General features: G+C 38.9%; 1 protein-coding gene across 9 annotated transcripts in view; it reads left to right on the top strand.

Moving 5' to 3' along the window:
- Positions 1-22,964, top strand: part of dock7 (dedicator of cytokinesis 7) — a 171,199-nt gene that overhangs the window by 124,800 nt on the left and 23,435 nt on the right. For 6 of the 9 annotated variants that reach the window (XM_048601894.1, XM_048601893.1, XM_048601891.1 and 3 more), the window contains 6 exons: positions 5-163; positions 1,127-1,227; positions 2,918-3,110; positions 7,472-7,615; positions 15,891-16,022; positions 16,284-16,298. In XM_048601894.1, the coding sequence (XP_048457851.1) occupies positions 5-163; positions 1,127-1,227; positions 2,918-3,110; positions 7,472-7,615; positions 15,891-16,022; positions 16,284-16,298 (744 nt within the window). The remainder of the gene's footprint in view (positions 1-4; positions 164-1,126; positions 1,228-2,917; positions 3,111-7,471; positions 7,616-15,890; positions 16,023-16,283; positions 16,299-22,964) is intronic. The other 3 variants (XM_048601895.1, XM_048601892.1, XM_048601896.1) reach the window with 2 other exon arrangements.

Raw genomic sequence — 22,964 nt, 5'->3', positions numbered from 1 at the left:
ACAGAATTTTGCAAGAGTGAAGATGCAAGTAACCATGTCACTTTCCTCGCTGGTTGGTACATCCCAGAATTTTAATGAAGAATTCCTCAGGCGTTCTTTAAAGACAATTTTGACATACGCTGAAGAAGACTTGGAACTGAGAGAAACTACCTTTCCTGACCAGGTATATATTTTTATAAGAGCGTCTGTCACAACTTTAGGGCAGCACAAAAGGCTTTATGGCAAATTTAGCACTTTTGTAACAGTGTCATTTTTGTGCTGTTGGGAAATGCGCTAGTCAATTTGCACATACGGAAATGAGATATGTGACCATATTTTCAATGGTGTTGGTAAAAGAATAAACATTGACGATGACAATTAGAGAACTTTCTGCCCCTAATGTTGAAAGGTAACCAACCAGAATCATTAACTCTGCTTCTCTTTCCACAGATACTTACAGACCCACTGGTTTTTCCAGAATTTTGTGTTTTTATTTATAATTATACTTAGTTAGTTTCAATGCTATTACCTCATAATTCAATAAAGTTTTTCTCCTTTCACTCCCAAGTTGTTTCCCTTTTGCCGTATAAATTATCTACCAACCAATGTGAGTTTTTACAATATCAGATCCATACAGTGTCATGAACTTGCACTTTCAGAGACCAGTTGAGGAGAAACATAAGTATCTTAGAAAGGAGGAGAAAAATTAATAGCACTCTCTCCACCCGATCATAAAGCAGTTTGTAGTCAAAGAAACATTGGTTCACTTAGAATTTGTTGTGGAGTATCTGCTATGGTAGAGAATAAGCCTGGTCTTCAATAATACAGAATGCTCCCTTAGTTAAGTGACATATTTGTCATGTTTCTCACTTTCAAATTAAGACATATCCACTTCATCAAACTATTTAAAGTCATTTTAAGTTTCTTTTCATATTTCTGCATTCAATATTATTTCCAAAGAAAACAAATTTTTGTTTTCAGCTTCTGAATTGACAGAGTTTTGGTTGAAATTGTCATTTTCTGTTTGTTCCCTTTATCCTGGTTGGACTGCATTTCAATAATTTTAAAAATGGTTCTCCGTTCGGGTGTGTTTTGGATCCGGATGGATTTGTTGATTGTGATGCAGTTCATTATTACCTTGTTATAGGTGCAGGATCTTGTTTTCAATCTCCATATGATCCTGTCAGACACAGTGAAAATGAAGGAACACCAAGAAGATCCAGAGATGCTCATTGATCTGATGTACAGGTATACCTTGAAGATATTCAGCTCTCAAGTGGACATTTTTGGTTATTTCTATCTTTCTTCCAAATTCATACCCTTATCACTGCTTTGCTCAAAGATCCAGTTCATACAGATGCAATTCAATGTTTGTTTCTGGTATCTTGTTCACGTGACCAAGTGTAAACATGGGCCATGAGTGTCACCAGGCAATTTAATTGTGATCTGTAGAGCATCACTCTGCCTCCTTCAATAACCACACGAGCACTCTAGTGGGATTTTTGCATAGGAATCTGGAACAGTAACCAAGCCTGATGTTTTACACTCAACACCACCGCATGCCTGAGGTAGATACAGCTTCAAGTTCTGGCATGTCTGATATTCTGACATTTTCCTTTTTTTTCTCTGCTTCTAATCCAGCCAAGCTTTCAGGTGTTCACAAGCAGCAGAAATGCCTCTGAGCTGCTTTCCAACATTGAAACTTGTCTAGAGTGAGCTTGGCAGTCCCTTCCTTTTTGAACTTGATAGAAAAATGCCAGCCTAGATTCTGTGTTTCCAACCACAGTATGTCTGAGATTGGCAAATCAGCAGAGCAAAAGAAATTAATCTCCAAATTGGTGGTTCTACAATGTATTAATTTTGTCAAAACAAGAATTTTAGTGAAACCCAGCAGGGTCTGTAAGAAATTTCCATTTGAACCTTGAAAAACATGTAGCGTTAGAGTTATAAATTCTGTCAAATGTGAGCCATATCAAGGAAGATCATTTGGTTGAAGTACTATAATATCACCAATGTGCTTAGAGCATTAATGCATTTTTTCCTGCAGGATTTACTTCACCGTACCAGAATGTAGCTGTTCACATGATATATCCAAGACTTGACATACATTGACTGAATGGGCAAGTGTAGCAGCTGAGCTTCACCTCCAACCCAAACCATATCAGGATTACACTTACTATCATTCTGTACAATTTAAGCTGTCTTGTGTACGGTGTAATGGATAATAGTGTATTACATCCAAAATTCAAACAGCATATCAGATTAGAACTATAGAAATAGTTAAAAGTAAGCATTCGTCAATTTTAACATTAGAAAAAAACATATTCAACAAGTGCTATAGGATAAAAGCTCAAAGTACTGCGAATGTTGGAGACCTGAAATCAAAAGCACTCCAGCCTCATTTGACAGATTTCACTAATAGGTAAAATAAGTTCATCTAACCACTAGCCCGGAGAGTCCTGGTGCTGTATAATAGAATGCACCATCTGATGCGCAATTGAGTCATACAGCCAGAAGGGCTGCAGTGCCTTGCACTGATCTCAGAAAGGGCAGGCGCTGCAAAGCTATGATTGATTTCTGTAGGCCTTGGCAAAACAGATAAAATGAAAATCAGGCAGTGTTGCTGGTTACTGCCAGGGGGGACCTGGTGGAAATTGCACATCTATGGACATGAGGTAAGAACCAGATTGTAATGCTCTTTGTGATTGAACAGTGTGCTATTTCTGGTTACTTAGGTAGCAAGTTGAAACATAATACCTAAGCGTGGACAGTACTGATGAGGCAACATCTTCAAGAGAGGACAGAAGAACTTTTAGAGATAGGCATAGGCAGGATGAGAAAAAAAGGAAAGGAAAATCAACATACTGGCAATAACTTAAATTTCAGACTGGATGCTTATCAGTGATTGATAGTTTTGTTTTCCATTTGCTCCTGGAAGAATTGCTAAAGGATACCAGACATCACCAGATCTGCGGCTAACCTGGCTCCAAAACATGGCTGGAAAACACTCTGAGAGGAGTAACCGTGCTGAAGCAGCGCAGTGCCTCGTCCATTCTGCAGCTTTAGTAGCAGAATACTTAAGTATGTTGGAAGATCGCAAGTATCTTCCTGTAGGATGTGTAACCTTCCAGGTAGGAGTTTGTAAGGCACTCTCAGATTGTTTTTCTGTCTATTTTGTGTACATTATATTGAATGTGGAATTGTAACATGATTTTTGTTTCCTCTGAAAGGGAGACCCTATTCTAAGAAAGGAAAAGGATGATATGTTGAGGACAGGTTAGATGAAGTTCAGTGGGAGCAGGCTTTTGTGGACAATTAATGAAGACACTGATGACTTGGATCAAATGTCCTGCTTCTACACAGCAACTTCTATGTAATTATCAGCATGATGCATTATGCCCTTACTGTCTGATCAGCATAGACACTGACATTGCAATCCAACCCTAATAGAAAAATATCACTTCCATACATACCCTCAGAAAACCCCTGAAGGTAACACCATAAGAAGTGGTTTATGCATGATTCACTATTCTTCTTACTGTTTAAGGAGTATTTGTAATTCAGTCTTTTCACCTTTTAGTCTGTTGATTTGTCATCCCCTTTAGCATAGAGAAATACATGGTCTCCACTTGATCATTATCCTGGTTGAAATCAGGAAATAAATGCTGATGAACATGACATTATTTGCAACAATGGATAAAATCCAAATGTGAGCATATCACTCGTAAGTTAGTCACAAAGTGGAGATATCACCTAATATATAGGAAGCTGCATCTCCTGCACAGAAATTACCTGCAGCAGATGGTCTCACCTCAGCAGGAATGAATGTCTGATGATGCGAAGTCCTGCCCTACCTGCCTCCCTTTCCATATTACAAACTTGCATTAACATTTGTAAAAATCTTGCCTCCTGTATTCATTCATATTTTCTGATTATCAAAGTTATTTTGCCTTCTGTTTTCCATTAGCTAGTGTGAAACGATCATCTGTTTGGATTACTTAAGGGAGAATGGATTGGTTTCAAAGTTCTACCTTGCAGTTAAATTCTGTGAATCTATTTGGGAGAGATTTGGGTGACTGACTTTTATTCAGAGCATTTCAAATGTGCTTTGGGGCATGCTATTTTGTTAATAGCTCTATGGTCTGAGATTCTGGATCAATGTTGAGGTTATTCTGGAGGGATTGGGTCCAATTTACACAGCATCTGAAACTCTCCTTCTTTACAATTATTTAAAGTGATGAACCACAGGAGAGCAAGCTCATAATGCATATCGTTAATGCAAACTGTATTGATGCAAGTGTTTGTCCCAAGGGGTTGAATGTGGAAAATGATCACACAGAAGAAATTGACGAGAATGATTCCAAGGATGATACACTTCAGTTATAAGGACTTTGGAGTGGAGAAGAAGAGATTTGATAGAAATTTTCAAAATTATGAGCGGATTGGACAACGTAGACAGGCAGAATCCTTTCCCATTCAAAAGGATTGAGAATCAGGGGACACAATTTTAAAGTTTTGCAAAAGAAGTGAATGTGAGGTGAGAAAAACAATGTCACACAATGAAGTGTTAGGGTGTAGAATGCACTGCCTGGAAATGTCGAGCCAGGTCCAATTGAGTTATTCAAGAGTGTTTTTGAAGATTATTCAAATAGAAATAATGTGCAGTGTTATGGGGAAAAAGCAGGAGATCGGCACTAAATTGAAATGTGTAGAGTCAAGATGTGCAGAATGCCCTTAAGCATTGTAACAATTCTGTGATGGCGTATAGTAGTCAAGAAAACAGCTCACCACCACCTTCTCAAGGGCACTTTGGGAGGGGCCATGGTTGCTGGTCCAGCTGGTGAAACCCTCATCCAATAAATGAATAAATAAAAATATACAGTTTTTGATATGTAAGTGCATTCATAACGTTAGTACCTGTGTAAATAAGGAAATAACTGCAATTTGAGCCTTCCTGATACTGCAGAAAATCAAGTTGTTGACCTGGAGACACAACTGGTTTCATGGCCGTGACCTGATCTAGACAAATTTCCTCTTAAATCTGCATTAAAGATAGCAGAAAACCCGAAATTAAAGACTAAATCTTTTTTTTTTTGACTAAGTTCGAGTTGCATTGTGTCTTTGTAGAGCTTTTCACCATAGGTCCTAGTGAATTTTCTCTCCATGTCTTATTAACTTTGCTACATTAAAGACCTATTCTCCAATTTCTACTCCATCTTACCATGTGCCATTCCCTGAACAACGTGCGACGCAGCAGATATCTGCCAAAAGACTGGCATCTCTTGTGCACAGCCATACTGGAAAGCTGGTATGCCCAGACAAGCACCAAAAGTCCGGAGCTGCCCTATCTGATTCCTGATGTTTGCCTTGGAAATGGCAGATTGCAGTAAATGGGTACCTCGCTTATGTGGGCAGAGACCTGGAGGTCCTGCTGATGGAGTGGTTCAGAGGCAGGACTTCCTTGTCCCCTGTGACATCAGTCGAGGTCACAAGACAGACTATGCCAGCCTGGTTTGAGGTTTTCACCCGAGTTAAAGCAATATCAGCCACCTGGAGGTGTGCAGAAAAGAGGTCAATGACCTTCTGCATTCCAGAAGGATAAGTGTCACCACCTTCTCTCTGATACATTACGTTCACTCTGTTTCTGCAACTGTTTCCATCTCCCATCAAGAATCATGCTGTACCACTATTTCCTGCAACATCTTCCTCTATTTGCTGTCACGCACCCCAACCCTCAGCACCGCGAAACCTGCACCTCCCTCCCCTATTGCTGCCTACTCACTAGAGTTGAGAAGGGTGGTGGGCTGCCTGACATTCAGCTCCTCACTTCTATGGAGACGATCCTGAGTCTGACCACCCTGAGCATGCCATGAACTGGTGTTGGAAGCTGTCCAATACTTACTGTGCCCCAACCCCAATGTGTGAAAGTTACCTCCCTTGACTTGACTGGGACCCATTGACATGCAGTACTATAAGACTGTTATCTCTGGCTGAAGGACAAAGTGAGAAAACAGGCAAGGCAAGATGACATAAGGCAACAATGCTGTGAGTATCCAGATGGGTTCAGCATGAGTGAATGCCAGGAGAGCCAGCTAAGAACCCAGAAATACAGTTTGGTCCAGTCTGTGAACTGGGTGCATGTCCATGAATGCACACTGTCCTTGCAGCTTATTGCAAAGAGAATTGAGTACAAAAATGTCCTGGAAGTGGATCAGAGATGTGCTATGAACATTTCGGAGGCTGGTACATACCATTTGCCAGTTTTTGTGGATGTGGGATATGTATGTTGGTGTCCATAGAGTGTGCCCTGAGATGTTGGAGTTCAGTGTCCAATGTGGAGTTCATTCAGAACAAGTGCATTCTGAATCTGCCAGGTGCATGCTCTGGTTTCCATGTTGAGTTTTTTTGGCTTCACCTTATTTGGCAAGACTGGTAAGAAAGAAAGGTCAATATTAGTGATGTACATTGGGCCGTCAACAAAGTGTTTAACAACCAGTAATCCTCCTTTATTAGCAACTGGCTGCTACCTTGTAAGAAACCCGTCACACTGCTTGTGAAAAGTATGAAAGATGGAGCGAGATGCTCCCAATGTCGAGGTGCGCCTTGCTGTACTTAACACCTGAATTTTCCATGTATTAGACTGTCGCCTACGTCACCCAGACCACTGTAAGATTCCAAGCTAAACATTTTTAGATGTAACTCAGAATTTCTTTCATTTCAATGGTTCGGCTGATCCTGCCAGAATCCAGATGTGGAACTACCAGAAACTAGATTCCAAGAAAGTTAATGAATAATCAGATTTCTGGTGCTTGTGATCAAGGCTTTATGTACTGTTGGTGGATCACTGCCATGTAAATATCAGAGTGATGTCCCCAGACGTTGATAACATGGCTGTGGAAATCAAGAAAATATTGCATCCTTTAATGTTGTAGATTGTAGCAAAGGTTTGTAATATATTTTCCATTTTATTCTTCTGTTTTCCCCTCTCTTACTGTCTGTTTTACTGTATTATATATTTCTGTTGCACATTTTCACGTATGTGAATTTTAGCAAAAAAATTTTAGCACTGGAAACAGGGTAATCCTACCATCTTTCTCTGCTGACCCTGGATTTTTGACAGAGGCTTTCACAACTTGTGTAATAGTTTCAGAGGTAGTCTCACATCCATATTGACTCCATAAGATAAAGTAAAGGAAAACCATGAATGTGCTAGTACAATAGAGATAAATGATTGTGATTCTCAGGTGGGAGGACAAGAGACTCAAGATTCCCATAAAACAAGGCCGACTTGGTAGTTCTACTTTGATTGTATTTGTGACCGTTGACAAAAATACAGTCGAGCTGTTTTTAACTGCAGCTGTTTTTTTATTTCTCCTGTTAGTAGAGACTTTAATAGATGTAAGATGGACTGTACTAGCTTGACTAATGATTGCAAGATTTATGTTCATATGTGTTATCCATAGTAATTACACCTTTATTTGGATTCTTGTAGAATATTTCTTTCAATGTTTTGGAAGAGTCTGCAGTTTCAGATGATGTTCTTTCACCGGATGAGGAAGGAATCTGCTCTGGGAAGTACTTCACAGAGGCTGGTCTTGTGGGATTGCTGGAGCAAGCTGCAGATCTGTTTTCAATGGTAAGTATTATTTCAAACTGCCAACTCTCTATGTTGTAGAATGGTATCTATGATGGGCAACAGTCAGTGTTGAATGGTGGAGATGTGGAAATGAATGAATGAATAATTGGTGGGATATTACTTGACAAGCTTCAGAGATCAAGGTGTATTGTTGAAAAGTTTCCATCATGAAAGTAAACAATGTGGACAGAGCCCTTTATTGGGTGAACCTTGCATGGTCTGCTGATGGAGCGGATTGGATGATTTGAATTTTATTTCTCATGCTGAACTTTTCTGCCCTTTTTCATGACTCACTTAAGTTAATTGTTGTGTCTCTTTCTTCCATTTGTAATATTGTTGGAATGGATTTATCCAGCACCAGTGACAAACCCAGTCTGTGATTTGCCTTATACAGTTTGGACAAATAGGTAACACCAGTTTCTGTAATTTACTTCCTGATCTTCCAATTCTGAGTACTGACGATGCTGGCAGAGATGAGACTCCATCGCCCAAGGATTAAGCATTACAACATTTAATACACTATTAAGTCCGATTGGTGAAATTTTGGTTAGGAAATTATTTCCTTGAAATTTTAAAATGTGGCCTATGTGTTGCGTAGAATGTTTGGTCTGGCAGCACATTGTGTTCTTATGCCAATGTGCTGCATTTCCAAGTGTAGAAACATAGGGTTCCCCTTTGCTTTGATGCTCTGTTGAACTCTTTTGTGTCATTTTAGGTTTAACTCCCAAAAAATAGATAGCAAGGTCATTCCAATATGTCAAGTCTCCTGTCAACGAATGCATAAAGCCGTTATGTAGAGCAATATGTTTGAGATTAATATACATTCAAATGAACCTGCAAGTTAGGAGCACAAGTAGACTGTTCAATCTCTTGAGCCTACTCCACCATTGCTGATCTGATTGTGGCCTTAACTCCATTTTTCCTGTCTACCCTTTATACCCTTCGACTTCCTTATCAAGAATCTACTTAACTCAGCCTTAGATCATTGACCAGATGGTCGTCTTATTTTCCCGAAAGCATCAATGAGTAAATTCTCAGCTGGCTTTGATGCCGGTCTACACAGTTAAGTTCATGATCAACGTGGTACATTTCACGATTTTAACCTTCTGAATTTAACATTAGATTACATCTCTATAGTTGAACGTTCATTTCTCAAAACCCCGAGTATGCTGATTTCTGCACAAAATTAATGTAATTGTGCCATGTCAAGGAGTCAACAGATGATCCTTGTTGGGAAAAGTAGTTAAAAAGCATGGATTAATAATGATAATAGATTTCAACTACCTGACATTAGTTGAACAGAAGACATGGGTAAAGAAGATAATTGAATGGAACTAGTGGAACATGTACAGGTCACTTTCTAACTTTGTACGAAAACAAAAGCCTAGTAGGGGAGATTCTTGTTGGCACTAGAAATGGGTGTTGAACCAGAGCAGATAAAAATAAAAGTAAGGGAATACCTGGACAATAGTGATCATAATATAACCTGCATTAAGATACAACAGAAGAGTAGATAATTATGATGGAACCCACATTAATAGATTGCAGAAAAGCTGACTGTGCAGCACTGAGACTAGAACTGGGAAAATAAAATGAGCAACAAGAGTGAAAAATAATTGAAATAGTGTTCAACAGAGTATAGGAAAAATATAATTCACTAAAAGGAAAGAACAGATTAAACACTAGTGAAACTCCATTAGAAATAAAGACATTAGGCAATAAATGAGGGCACTGAAAGAGGCATCCATTACCAAGATAAATGACAGAAGACTAGCGTGAACACGACTAGAGGTTAGGAAAGAATCTTATTACGCAGACAAAGTGTCACTACAAAACTAAATTGTCAAGAAACACAAACTGGCAAAATATTTCACAGACATGTCAATAAAGAAAGGAAGGCTGTGGTAGGAATAGGACACGATGGGACAAGCAAAATAATTGCACAGGCAATAAAACAGAGATGGCAGAAATCTTAAATAATTATTTTATTCAAATTGAAAAAGGAAACTATAGCTGAGCAATTCTAATTAGGAAAATGTTGAGTAAATAATGAAGGATATAATTGCAGATCATTTACAAATACATAATATGATCAAACAGATTACACGGCTTCATTTTTAATATTCATTTTGTGGGTGTCGCTGGCTGGCCAGCATTTCTTGCCCATCATTTGTTGCCCTTGAGAAGGTGGTGGTGAGCTGCCTTCTTGAACCGCTGCAGTCCACCTGCTGTGGGTTGGCCCACAGTGCTATTAGGGAGGGAATTCCAGGATTTTGACTCAGTGACTGTGAAGGAATGGTGATATATTTCCAAGTCAGGATGGTGAGTGACTTGGAGGAGAACTTGAAGATGGTGTTGTTCACATATATCTGCTGCCCTTGTCCTTCTGGATGGAAGTGGTCGTGGGTTTGGAAGGTGCTGTCTGAGGATCTTTGGTGAATTTCTGTAGTGCATCTTGTAGCTAGCACTCACTGCTGCTACTGAGCGTCGGTGGTGGAGGGAGTGAATGCTAGTGGCTGTGGTGCCAATCAAGCGGGCTGCTTTGTCCTGGATGGTGTCAAGCTTCTTGAGTGTTGTTGGGGCTGCATTCATCCAGGCAAGTGGGGACTATTCCATCACACTCCTGACTTGTGCCTTGTAGATGGTGGACAGGTTTTGGAGAGTCAGGAGGTGAGTTATTTGCCACAGTATTCCTAATGTCTGACCTGCTCTTGTAGCCACTGCATTTATGTGATGAGTCCAGTTGAGTTTCTGATCAATGATAACTTCCAGGATATTGGCAGTGGGGGATTCAGTGATAGTAGCACTATTGTATGTCAAGGGACGGTGGTTAGATTGTCTCTTATTGACAATGGTCATAGCCTGGCATTTATGTGGCAAGAACGCTACTTGCCACTTGTCAGCCCAAGCCTGGATATTGTCCAGATCTTGTTGCATTTGAACACGGACTGCTTCAGTGTCAGAGGAGTCACGAATGATGCTGAACATTGTACAATCATTGGGGAACATCCCCACTTCTGACCTTATGATGGAGGGAAGCTCATTGATGAAGCAGCTGAAGGTGGTTAGACCTAGGACACTACCCTGAGGAACTCCTGTAGAGGTGTCCTAGAGCCAAGATGACTGAACTTCAACAACCACGACCATCTTCCTACGTGTCAGGTATGACTCTAACCACCAGACGTCTGCCCCTGAAACCCATTAATTCCAGTTTTGCTCGGGCTCCATGATGCCACACTCGGTCGAATGCAGCCTTGATATCAAGGGCTGTCACTCTCACCTCACCTCACCTCTGGAATTCAGCTCTTTTGTCCATGTTTGAACCAAGGCTGTAATGAGGTCAGGAGCTGAGTGGCCCTGGTGGAACCCAAACTGGGCGCCACTGAGCAGGTTATTTCTGAGCAGGAGCTGCTTGATAGCACTGTTGATGACACCTTCCATCACTTTACTGATGATTCAGAGTAGCCTGCGGGGTGGTAATTGGCCCGGTTGGATTTGTCCTGCTCTTTATGTATATGACATACTTGGGCAATTTTCCACATTGTCGGGTGGATACCAGTGTTGTAGCTGCACTGGAACAGCTTGGCTAGGGGGAGTGGCAAGTCCTGGAGCACAAGTCTTCAGTTCAACTGCTGGTATGTTGTTGGGGCCCGTAGCCTTCGCAGTATTTAGTGCCTCCAACCGTTTCTTGGTATCTCGTGGAGTGAATTGAATTTGCCGAAGGCTGGTATCTAAAATGATGGGGTCCACTGGAGGATGCCGAGATCGATCATCTACTCGGCACTTCTGGCTGAAGGTTGCTGCGAAATAAAGGGGTTGAATATTATTTAAATAGAGAAAGATTGCAGAAAGCCTGAGAACAGAGGGATTTGAACTTTAAAGTCTGGCAGATAAGTTCTGCAGTTAAGAGGGAAGGCAAGTAGGATGTTGACCTTCATTTTAAAGGGAATTGATTATAGACATAGGGAAGTATTGCTGAAACTATACAATGCACTAGTCGGACCACAGCTGGAATACAGTGAACAGTTTTAGGCCCTTTACCTATCATTACATTAGATGCAGTCCAGAGAAGGTTGGCTAGACTGATCCCAGGTATGGAGGGTCTGTTTTATGAGGAGAGGTTAAGTATGTTAAGTATTTACGTGTGGGGTTTAGAAGAATGAGAGATGACCTTTTTGAAAAATTTAAGATTCTTAGGAGACTTATCAGGTTCAATGTTGAAAGGTTGTTTCTGCTTATGGGTGAGTCTAGGACCAGAGGACATAATTTCAGAGTACACAGTCACACATTTAAAACAAAGTAGAGGAAAAATTTCTTCTCTCAGAGGGTGGTGAATTTGTGCAATTCTTTACCGCAGAGGGCTGTGAGGCTGTGTTAAGTATATTTAAGGCTGAGATAGATAGATTTTTAATCAGTACGAATATCGAAGGTTATAGGAAAAAGGCATGAAAGTGGAATTGAGGATTATTAGATCAGCCATGATCTCAATGCATGGTGGAGCAGACTCAATGAGCTGAATGGCCTATTTCTGCTCCCAAGTTTTACAGTCATATGACCAAATGAAGTGTAAATACTGTCTTGTACTGGATGTGCTGAATTGCCTGTCTCTGTGCCTTATATCCTATGTAATTCAAATATATCCTACAAGTAATGCTAAGTTGGTTTATTCAACAGGAAATGGTTATCTCTGGTAGCTATATTAGGTGTTTATACGTTTGTAGGGATCAAAATTGGTTTTGTCCACAGAAATGCACCTATTAATTAGAATTGTGTTCAACAGTCCTGACAATCCATTTTCTGTATCAGGCTAAGTGTAAAGATCATTTTGTTTTATTTTTAATTTTTGACTTTTTTTTGTTTTCCTTTGATACCTATACCAGCTTTTGAAGAACCGTTTTGTCACGTGAATGTGTATTGTGTAACACCATTACCAAAAATGTAAACCAGACCTCCGTATATCCTCACAATTATAGATACAGCAAACTTTTTATCAACTGGCACCTATGGGACCAGGAGTGTGTCAGTTGAAAAATATTCCAGTTGATCAAGAAGTCCACATAATCAGGGAGCTTTCGAGAGGTATGATCAGACTCTCAAACCATAATTAAGGCATAATGTTAAGAAAATCCTCAGGATTGGGAGAAATGTTAGATTTTTAAAATTATTTTCTACCAGAGATTTTCCAAATTAATCTACTGGATTTATCCTATTTGAATTAGGTTATGGTCATGAGACTAGAGATCCATTAAAATTGGTTGGGGAGAAATTCTTGAATGAGAAAGATTAATCCTCAATATTGGACCAAGGGTCCCTGTTTCTAGAAAGACTCCATGGAGCATTTAGGGTAGCACAGGAACATTTAAAAGTTCTACAGGTGAAAAGGATAGAATGGGTGGATAAACATTTAGCTGGGAGATGAAGTATTGGTGTTGTTGCCTTTATAGGGTGAACCTGTGAAAGTGAAATTCAATGGTCTATATAAAGTAGCTAGAATGATCCTCCTGATTAGAGGAAGAAGAATTGATATGTCACATAAACGTGCTGAAAAGGTTTCATGTATAGACGCGGATAAGGAAGAGCAAGTGTGTCAAGTGGTAAGAGTAGTAGTAAATGACAGAGATAATGAGGATGAAGTATAAGAAGAGATAGACAGGTCTCGAACCGCTGACAATTTGACTGGCTAACACAAAAATATTAGGGCAGTTAGACATTGTGTTCTCATACTTAGAGAATGGGCAGTGGGAGGACCTTATAAGACTACGGAGAAAGTATGTGGTAATCTGTAGAGATATACCTGGATGTACTAACCAGATTAACCAGACATGATGTGGATGTTTCAGAGTCAACATTGATAAAATGACATCCTTATCAGTTGAGTCCTGAAAAACTAGCTCAGGTGGAAACATGTTCAAGGACCACATGATTGACCCTAGCCAAAGCAGCTGGAGTTCATGAATAATGTTGGTTCCTAAACCAGATGGATCAACTAGACTTTGTATAGATGATAGAAAGATGAATATAGTCACAAAAACAGATTTGTACCCAATTCTGTGACTGGAAGATTGTATTGATAGGGTCGACAGTATATTTTTCCTTTCAAAGATTGTTTGATTGAAGGAGTACTAGCAAGTGCCATTGACAAAGAGGGCTAAATAAATTGTTGCTTTTGTTACATCAAATGGGTGATACCGATGTCACGTGATGCCATTTGGCTTAAATAATGCCTCATATACAGTCCAGAGGCTAATGAATCAAGTCATGACTGGAGTTTGTAACTGCGTAATGTATTTAGATGATATTGTAGTTTATTGAAGAACTGAAGAGCATGTAAAACAAACTGACGAACTGTTTAAGGAGTTGCGATTGGCTGGTTTGGTGATAAATGTAGTCAAGAGTGAATGTGCGAAAGCAAGTGTGACTTACTTGAGAGATGTTGTTGGACAAGGGTAAATGTTGCCACGGAGAGTAAACTGAAGGCTTTAATATAATTGCTAAAACTAAACAAAAATTATGAGGTTTTCAGGAATGTGTGTATTTTACTGGAAATTTGCATGGGATTTCAGTTTAATAGCCATGCCTTTAACAAATTTATTAAAGAAACAAAGAAAAGCTAGGCAGCCTTTGAGAAGCTGAAGAAATGAACCAGTGTTGGCTGTCCATGATTTTTCCAGACCTTTCAAAATGGCAATTGATCTTCGTAATTTAAGGGTGGGTGTTGTCATATTGTAGGATGACAAGTAGGAATAGAGAAGCTAATGGGGTACTTCTCTAAAAAAACTGAACCACTATCAGAAGAAGTATTCTATTGCAAAAAAAGAGACTTTGGGATTGTTGTTAACTCTTCAATTCCAATTCCCTTGAAGGGCGTATGTCTTTTTATTTTTGTGTCTTCAAGAACTGTGGACTCCAATGAGAAAGAACTGTTTTTGAAAGCAGGAATTTACCAGGATAGCTGCATAATTTCACAGCAATAAATTCAAAACCTATTGTGAACTCCTGACTATTGGCTGTGGGTTCCTGCACTGTGCCGATGATTAGGAGCCAAAGAGTTGTTTACAAATGAAGCTGATTGGTTCACAGCTAACTGAGCAGGTTGGAACTGGAAACCAGTTACAAAGACACAGATACACAGAGAGGGAAAGACACAGAAAGGTGAGCAGTTGATTTCCTAAACAAAAGCTGCCTGTTCTCTGTAGTAAAAAAACTAATTTTAAACTTGAAGAAAGCCTTTTCTGCAGCCGTTGCTGTAAGCTGAGACTTTGAATTGATAAATCAGAGACATTTTCCAAGCGAGTCAATCACTCTATACTTCTTAACAACCATGTGAATGCTTCCAGGGAAAGACAGCTGAAAATTAAGGGCCTGGCTGGTTGAAGAAGGATCATCTCAACATCAGAATCAGAGAGCAAAGACCACTCACGTCACTTTACAGTTTTTTTAAGCTTTACCATCAGCCTCTTTCCTTGTTTGTTTGTTTGTTGGTTGGGGTGTGTGTGTAAGGGGGAGTTCATAAGAGGATTAGAATTTTTGTTATATGCTGGGGTTGCAAGGAGTCACAGGGTGTAATTGATAGAGGTGGTGTAAGGGAAGTACGAGGTCATTTTAATAGTTACTCCAGACTATACATTTAGTATAACTATTTTTGAGTAACTATTTACTTAGTTTCATCAGAGCCCTCTGAAGTCTTGAATTTAAGTGAAAGGTATTAGAAATGTGACAGGAAGATCCCTATTCAGCAGAAATACTGAATTTGCTGATTTCAGTCAGTCATTCGTTAGATTTGAGCCTACGTATGTGCTCCAGCTACTATCATTAGCCTACCAAGAAATTGTATCTGTAGGTAATCCCTGGGTTGTGAACAGGTACTGTTCTTGAGTCCGCTCGCAAGTCATTTTGTATGCAAGTCGGAACACAATGCAGGATTAAATAAACTAACTATTCATTAAGTACAGGAAATGTTTATGAGATGGATCTTTAAAATTACATCCCTGTAAGGTATCGTGTTTGTAACTATGACCGTTCATAAGTCAGCTGTTTGTAAATCAGGGACCCACTGTATAAATATTAGGACAGAACAGGTTGGTGTCATGGTGAAATGAGATGTTGATACTCGCAGTCTTAGGTTTTGTAAGTTACAAAATGGTTGTTCTTTACAAAATGGTTGTTCTTGGTTGCATAACTCAGGAATCTAATTTTATGAACATCCCTTTATAATTGCATGGTAAAAATTTCTGTTTTTCACTTGTTGCACAATTTTTGGACTTTCAAATAACAGGCTGGAATGTATGAGGCAGTTAACGAAGTTTACAAAGTTCTTATTCCAATCCATGAGGCTAATCGTGATGCAAAAAAACTGGCAACTATTCATGGTAAACTCCAAGATGCTTTCAGCAAAATAGTCCATCAGGTAATTTATTTCACAGACTTCATTTAAGTGTAATTTCAAATATTCTGTTTAATAGATGGATAGTTGATTTTAGTTGACTATTTTCTTAGAGTTGACTAGTACTGTTCTTTGCGGTAAGAAGTCAGTATATCCTTGAGAATAAAATCTAAAAAGTGCTTGTTTAAAGTTGCGTCTGCATGCTTTTCTTTTTGCACCTGACCCAAATGTTACAGGATCTCTGTTGTGTAAATTCTTGACATGACTCTACTTTCTGTTACACAGAGTACTGGCTGGGAGGTAGGTGTTATTTCTGTTGATGTTGGAACACTAATGTTTAATGTAAAATTCATGCCAATGCTTTGCCCATGTGTGCTGGCTGTGGGTGTTCTGTTATTGTCTGGCTATGAAGCCATTTCTTCTGGCCGCAGAATTGTAAGATTTTTCTGCCATGGTCATGTGAAATGCTTTCAGATAAACAGATCTCACAGACGGTGCATGTAAATAGACATTTTCTCACTAATGAAGAGTCCTGTGAATGAATCACTTCCATTATCACTAGCTTTAAATTATGTTTGTTTCACCAACGTATATTTGCCTCTCACAGCTACTGGCAGTAAGGTTTATTTTATTAGTCTTAGTTTATACGTTTTTTTCTCTCAATGCAATTATTTGTGTCCATTGTTCACAAGTCACACATTGCAACATTGCATGGTAAATTATCTCCCTAGCCTGTTTACCTCTCCAGTTGTGATTAATGTTGGTCTCCACTACTTTCTCCATCATTTATCTTGTGATGTGCTGAGTATGCTATCCCTTTTATACCAGAGTGCACGCTGTGCTGTGATGTTTTGCGTGGAGTTAATAGCTGCTGTCTTTAAAAATTTATTTTTATTGCTGGAATTGTAGCTTTTTTGTTTCAATAATCCCTGCCCTTTTCAAGTAATTTTTGTTTTCTCCTCTCTCTCCCCCTCTCTCTCTCTCTCGCCCTGATGCTGATCCCTTCCTCCTGCTTTTATAACTGTCCTATTGTGGTAAGTTTTCCACTTTGTTGATCTATTTTGACGCCTGATGCATTCAATGACATTTCTTGTTGGGGGGGAAAAAGAATTAAATTTGATGTCAATCACATTACTTCTATTTTCTCCTCTGAGAGAAATCTTTGCTTTCATCATTCAATATATATATCAACATTCATTGTATTGGGATCAAGATGGTTGTCTTATGTGACTAAATATTTTTAATAATTCTACAGAATTCACTCCTTTTTGTTCACTCCTATAAGCTTTGAACATTATTCCTTCTGCAAATTTTGACAGAAGTCAATACCACCCTAGCCTAGGCCACATGCTTTCTATTTTATGTGACTATTGAACAATATTTAGTTTAAAATACTGTAAGCTAGCTTAATATTGTATTCAAATAAGGTTGAATTGGAGCCCAGCTGATAGGTCTTTAATTGGTGTACAAAAGATTGTTAACCAGAATTGGTAAAAATGATAATGACCTCTGTAAAGTTTAAAATGTGAGAGACTTATCTGTGAGTGTGAATTCACAACTGAAGCCCCAAATCAAACAGGTGGAATTCACTAGATTTAAGCTGTGTGTTTTATAATATCTAAACCCCCATGTGTAGATATCCTACATTCGCCACATTTCGGTTAAATTATGAGTGAACGATTATTGTCCAATGCATCATAATGTCTGTGAACAAAGGGCTGAGTTTCCTATTGGGTGGAAACTAATCACAACATAACCCAAGTATACTATTGCTAACTGGATCAAACCCACCTGTAATTGCAGAGTTTGGTCACTCAAAGTGTTCAGGCACACCCCCAGTGCTCCCTAGCAACCAAAAAGGAAAGTCTATTGCTATCGCAGTGGCGGCCTTGTCAGCTTGGTGTAGCTATAGTCCACACAGTTAGGAGGCCTCCAGTTTGGTTTCTAGTTTAATGATCCAGTAAAATAAGGGATTTGCCTTTGCAGCCTTTTGAATTGGTACCTGCCTCTATGTAGTCTCCAATCAGATGGAAGCTGCTGCCAGGATTAGTTCACACTTTTCCTTGAAGCATTCTTGAAAATGGAAGGGGCCAGTGATGGTACTGGAGGAAATTGCAATGAGAAGGATGAGAACTTACTGCTCTCTTCTAATAATGTTTTGCCTGTGCTTGTTGTAGAAGCAGTCACCCCACCATGCAGGAGTATGGAAAATCCTGGAAATCCCAAAGCTGATAACGCTCTGCCACTTTACTTTGCACTGGAAGAATAAGCATTCCCTAGTTGAAAGTCATATGAAAATTGGGATGATAATGTCATTCATATTTTGAATACATGAACAGGATTATTTGACATGAATGATCCCGTGGTATTCCAATGAATTCTATTGTTCTGCTGGTATTTGCCTCAGGAGCAGCATTTTCTGAAGAAATCCATGCAGTTGCAAGTTCCTATTCCCATCTTGATTCCACTAAACTGAAATCACAAAAATCAAATCGGCATCAATTCATCACATTGTTGTTTCTTGAACATTTATGCAGAATGGGTGCTTCGTTTGCTTAGATAACAACAGGGGTTGCACTTCAAAGAAAGTTTCTGAGAGATGTGTTTAGAATATCAGTAATTGGAGTAGACCATTCAACCGCCTGAACCTGCTCTGCCATTCAATTAGGTTGTGCCAATCAGCACTTTACCTCTTTTAGTCCACCCTTACTCCATATCCTTACCCACCAGAATCTGTTTCAGTAACAAAATCTCCAATTATTAGAGCTTTCTTGGATTTTTGAGAACGAGCTCTTGATCTCCATTTTGAGTGAAGAAATGCTTTCAGGTCTCACTCCTAGCCTAGCCTTACCTTTTAAGATCATGTTGTTACATTTTTGCAGCACCAGCACCATCTCAATTTTGTTTCAGCAACTTCAATATCTCAATTAGATCATCCTTCAATCTTTTATGAAGGAAATATAAACTTAAATTTGTTCAGCCTGTCTTCATAATTCAAATTTTTAAACTCTGTTGTGTCTTGCCAGTACTGTATATAACCAAGGATAATTTCCTTTCATTTGTATTCCAGTCCCTTCGAGATAAAGGCCAACATTTAATTAACTTTTTGATTGCTTTTTATACATGTTTAATGAAATTTATTTGGACTTCCAAATCTTTATGCTCCTTTACATTCCCATATTCTTGCCCCTTTGGAAATGTTTGCATTGAGGCTAAAGTGGATGGCCTTACATGTGCACATATTAAACTTGCTTTGCCTTAATTTTGACCACTCCCCTAATTTGTCTATGTCCCTTTGCAAAATCTACAACATCTAGTATCGGTCCTAACAGAGTAGAGTAATCTATCTTTGAATGAAAAAATAATCATCAATAAATACAGTGAAAAGATGAGACATGCCTCTAAGGAGCACCATTTACTCTGCTTCTTACATTTAAATGCCAACAAAAAGGCTACCTGCAAATCTTTTCACATCCATTTTGTTCTATACTCGTCTATTGTCTTATCGAATGCCTTCTGTACATCCATGTAGACAACCTCCTTTTATACTCACTTATCAAGGTGACAGGACAGGTTCAGGAAGTGGTTACAAAGGCATATGGGAACCTAGGCTTTAAAAACCTGGGCATAAAGGACTAGAGCAGGAAGATTTCAATGGACCTTTATAAAATAACGAAAGTCTCAACAGCAGTATTGTTTCTAATTCTGGACTCTGCACTTTAGGAAACATGTGAATGGTTTAGAAAAGGTGTGAAAAGATTTAGAAAAATGGCTTCAGGGATGAATGATAGATGGATAGATTGGAGTATCTGTGCTGTTCTACTTACAAAAGAGATGGTTGAGAAGAGATTTGAAATAGGTGTTGAAAATTATGAAGTATCTAGACAAAGTAGATAGAAACTGGTGGGTGGATCAAGAACTGATAGCAGTAATTTAAAATGATTGGGAAAAGAAGCAGTGGTACATGAAGGAAACTCTTGTTCTGCAGAGAGTCATTAGCATCAGGCTGCAGAAAGCTACAGAACAGAGAATTCAGGGAGTCTTGTCGATGAATCACAAAAAACTAACGTTCATGCTCAGTGGGTGATACAGAAGGCAAATAGATTGTTGCCCTTCATTTCAAAGGGAATGAAGTATAAAAATAGGAAGGCGTTGCTAAAATTATGCAAAGCATAGTTGGAATACTGTGAACAGTTTTGGGTCCCCTATCTAAGGAATGATAATTTGGCATCAGAGGCAGTCCAGAGATGGTTCTCTAGGCTGTTCCCAGCATGGGAGGTACTGTCTTGTGAGGAGAGATTGAGTAGTTATGGCCTGTACTCATAGGAATTTTGAAGAATGAGATGTGCCCTTATTGAAACATACCAGACTCTTAGGAGGATTGATGGTGTAGATGTGGAAAGATTGTTTCCCCTTGTGGGAGAGCGTAGGACCAAAAGGCATTATCACAGCATTATGGGTCACCCATTTAAGACAAACAAAGAGAAATTTCTTTTCTCAGTGGGTAGTGAATTTGTCGAATTCTTTACCACAGAGGGCTGTTGAGGCTGGAACATTAAATATATTTAAGGCTGAGATGGACAGATTTTTAATCAGGGAATCAAGGGTTGTGTTGGAAAGGCAGGAAAGTGGAGTTGAGATTTATCAGATCAGCCACGATCTCATTGAATGGCTGAGCAGGCTTAACAGGCTGAATGGCCTACTTCGGCTCCTGAGTGTTATAGTCTTGTGATCTGTAATGTACTGCTTGTGAGTTGGTAAAGGCAGATTCAGTCACGGCTTTCATAGAAGATTTACATAACTACGGAAAGGGAGAAAACGTACAGTGTCACAGGGAAAGGAAATTGGAGAAGGCAGGGAATCTAGCTGAATTGCTTTGCAGAAAGCTAGTGTAGACAACGATAGGCCTATATTCTATGATTCGTGACCACATTAAAAAACTTGATTAGGTTAATCAGCCATGACGTAATTTTAAAAAAGCTATGCATACATATTTACATAGAAGTGGATCTTTCAAACACTTCCATGAGGGAGACCAACCATAAATATTTGCACTTAATGCCATGTTACATAAATGGAGAAGTCAGGAGCGAATATACCACAATACGTTTTGTTAAATTATCTCTATCACGTCCTGCATGTTGCAATTTTTATTACCTTAAAATAAATAATTTGCTATTAAGTTTAGTATTTATTCCTGTGTTGATTTGTGGCTGTTCCGCGTGTTCTGTGTTGCTAATTCCACTGTTATCTGCTGTGCCTGTTACGTGCATGTGTATTTTCTGTATGTTGCAAAAACATAGGCAGTATTACAATGAATAAGGTACATACCCCAAAACACTTCTGAAGTATGTACATTATAGCAATGCAAATGTGACATGATAGAATGGAAAGAGAGAGTTTGGTTAGCCCACTCTACAGCACTGTCAAAGTAAAATGCTAAAAATTGATGTACTTTGTAAAGACTGTTTTAAATTCTCTGTGAATTGTTGCCATATCATTGATGGCTCTTAAGTGCTACTAAAAAAGTAATGCCAGAGAAGGGCAACAAGCTCCCCACTTGCCCTGTCATTGGCAGAAGTGTCAACAACAACTTCTCTTTTTCTTCTTGAAGCACTAACTAATGAAGAATAATTCGGGTGAGTATCAATCCTGATTCATGAAAGAAATAAAAGGTTGCAGTTCCAAGGAGGCAGATATCTATGTAAAATATATCCTCGCGCCTTTCTGGTAAAGAGGATTATGCAGAGATTATGGACTTTGTCCAGGTGTCAGACGTTCCGTGGAGATCCCAAATGGGCCCAAAATAGTTTCTCCCATTGAAATAAACAGAAATAGTGAGAGACATATGGCTGGGAGATGAATTACATTTTGAAAGCTGGATGCACATCAAAATGAATCAACATAAGAATTTGTAAAGTACACTAACTGGAGAAAAGTCCATGTTTGCATTGCAGTCTATGTATTTTCATTTTCATTCTCATCCATTATGCATGACAAGCAATCATTTCTTAGTGATATCCTAATTCTCTAACATTTGTTAACATTCCAAAGGTTTTTGTTTCTTTTGATTAACAATGTGTGTACTTCTCATTCTCAGTGCCTATTTTGGTGTGGATTATTTTGTACCATTAAAAGATTTTATTTAACATTTTAAACTTACCCAAAGCTTTTGGTGAATTTATTTTGGTTCGAAAGCGGACACTTGTTGAATTTTATTGCTGTACGTCATACAGAGAGGACTGACTCCATTCATCCAGTAGTACTTTTCAGATTGTTATAGCCTAGAATATTATCTTTTGGAGAATCTGAGATTTACACATTGATATCCAGATCAATCTAACAATGTCATTCTGTGCTCCCAGCAACCACCAGAGCTAAATTCTTGGGGCACTGGTCATTATTACTGTTATTTTTGTATACACCCTATTGCTGAACCAGCACAGCCAAAAAAAGATTGTAGATGTTTAATCTTTTGTAATTTATATATTTTAAATCCTGCAAAATTATGGCATTTGAGATTTCTTGCAGGGAGATGTTTGTTTCAGTTATTTAATAGATAAAAATAATTTTTGTCTCAGCTGCCAGACATTGCACAGTGTGGATAGAAACTACGTCAGGAATATCCTAGGGCCAATCTGTAAAATGTATTGAGCAATCTTATCTCAACCGAGTCAGCAACTGAGCCACAATCATATTGGTACCCTTTAGACTAGAGGACAGGAATAATCATTCCTACTTGACAGGCTTTGGGTATGGACAGAATTGGGTTCAGCTGTGATGATCCCACAATCAAACATTTTCCTGACATTTTCTAAATTTACCTGTGAAGGATGGTCACTTAAAGACAAAGTACTGGATAGTACCATCATAGGAGCAGAGAGGCTGACGTTTCGGGCCTAGACCCTTCATCAGAAAAGGGGGAGGGGAAGGGGGTTTTGAAATAAATAGGGAGAGAGTGGGAGG

This window comes from Rhincodon typus, chromosome 10 (genome assembly GCF_021869965.1).
Source record: "Rhincodon typus isolate 14 chromosome 10, sRhiTyp1.1, whole genome shotgun sequence".
Classification (NCBI taxonomy): domain Eukaryota; kingdom Metazoa; phylum Chordata; class Chondrichthyes; order Orectolobiformes; family Rhincodontidae; genus Rhincodon; species Rhincodon typus.
Note: the sequence above shows the minus strand (reverse complement) of the source record. Positions and strands in the feature narration are given on the sequence as shown.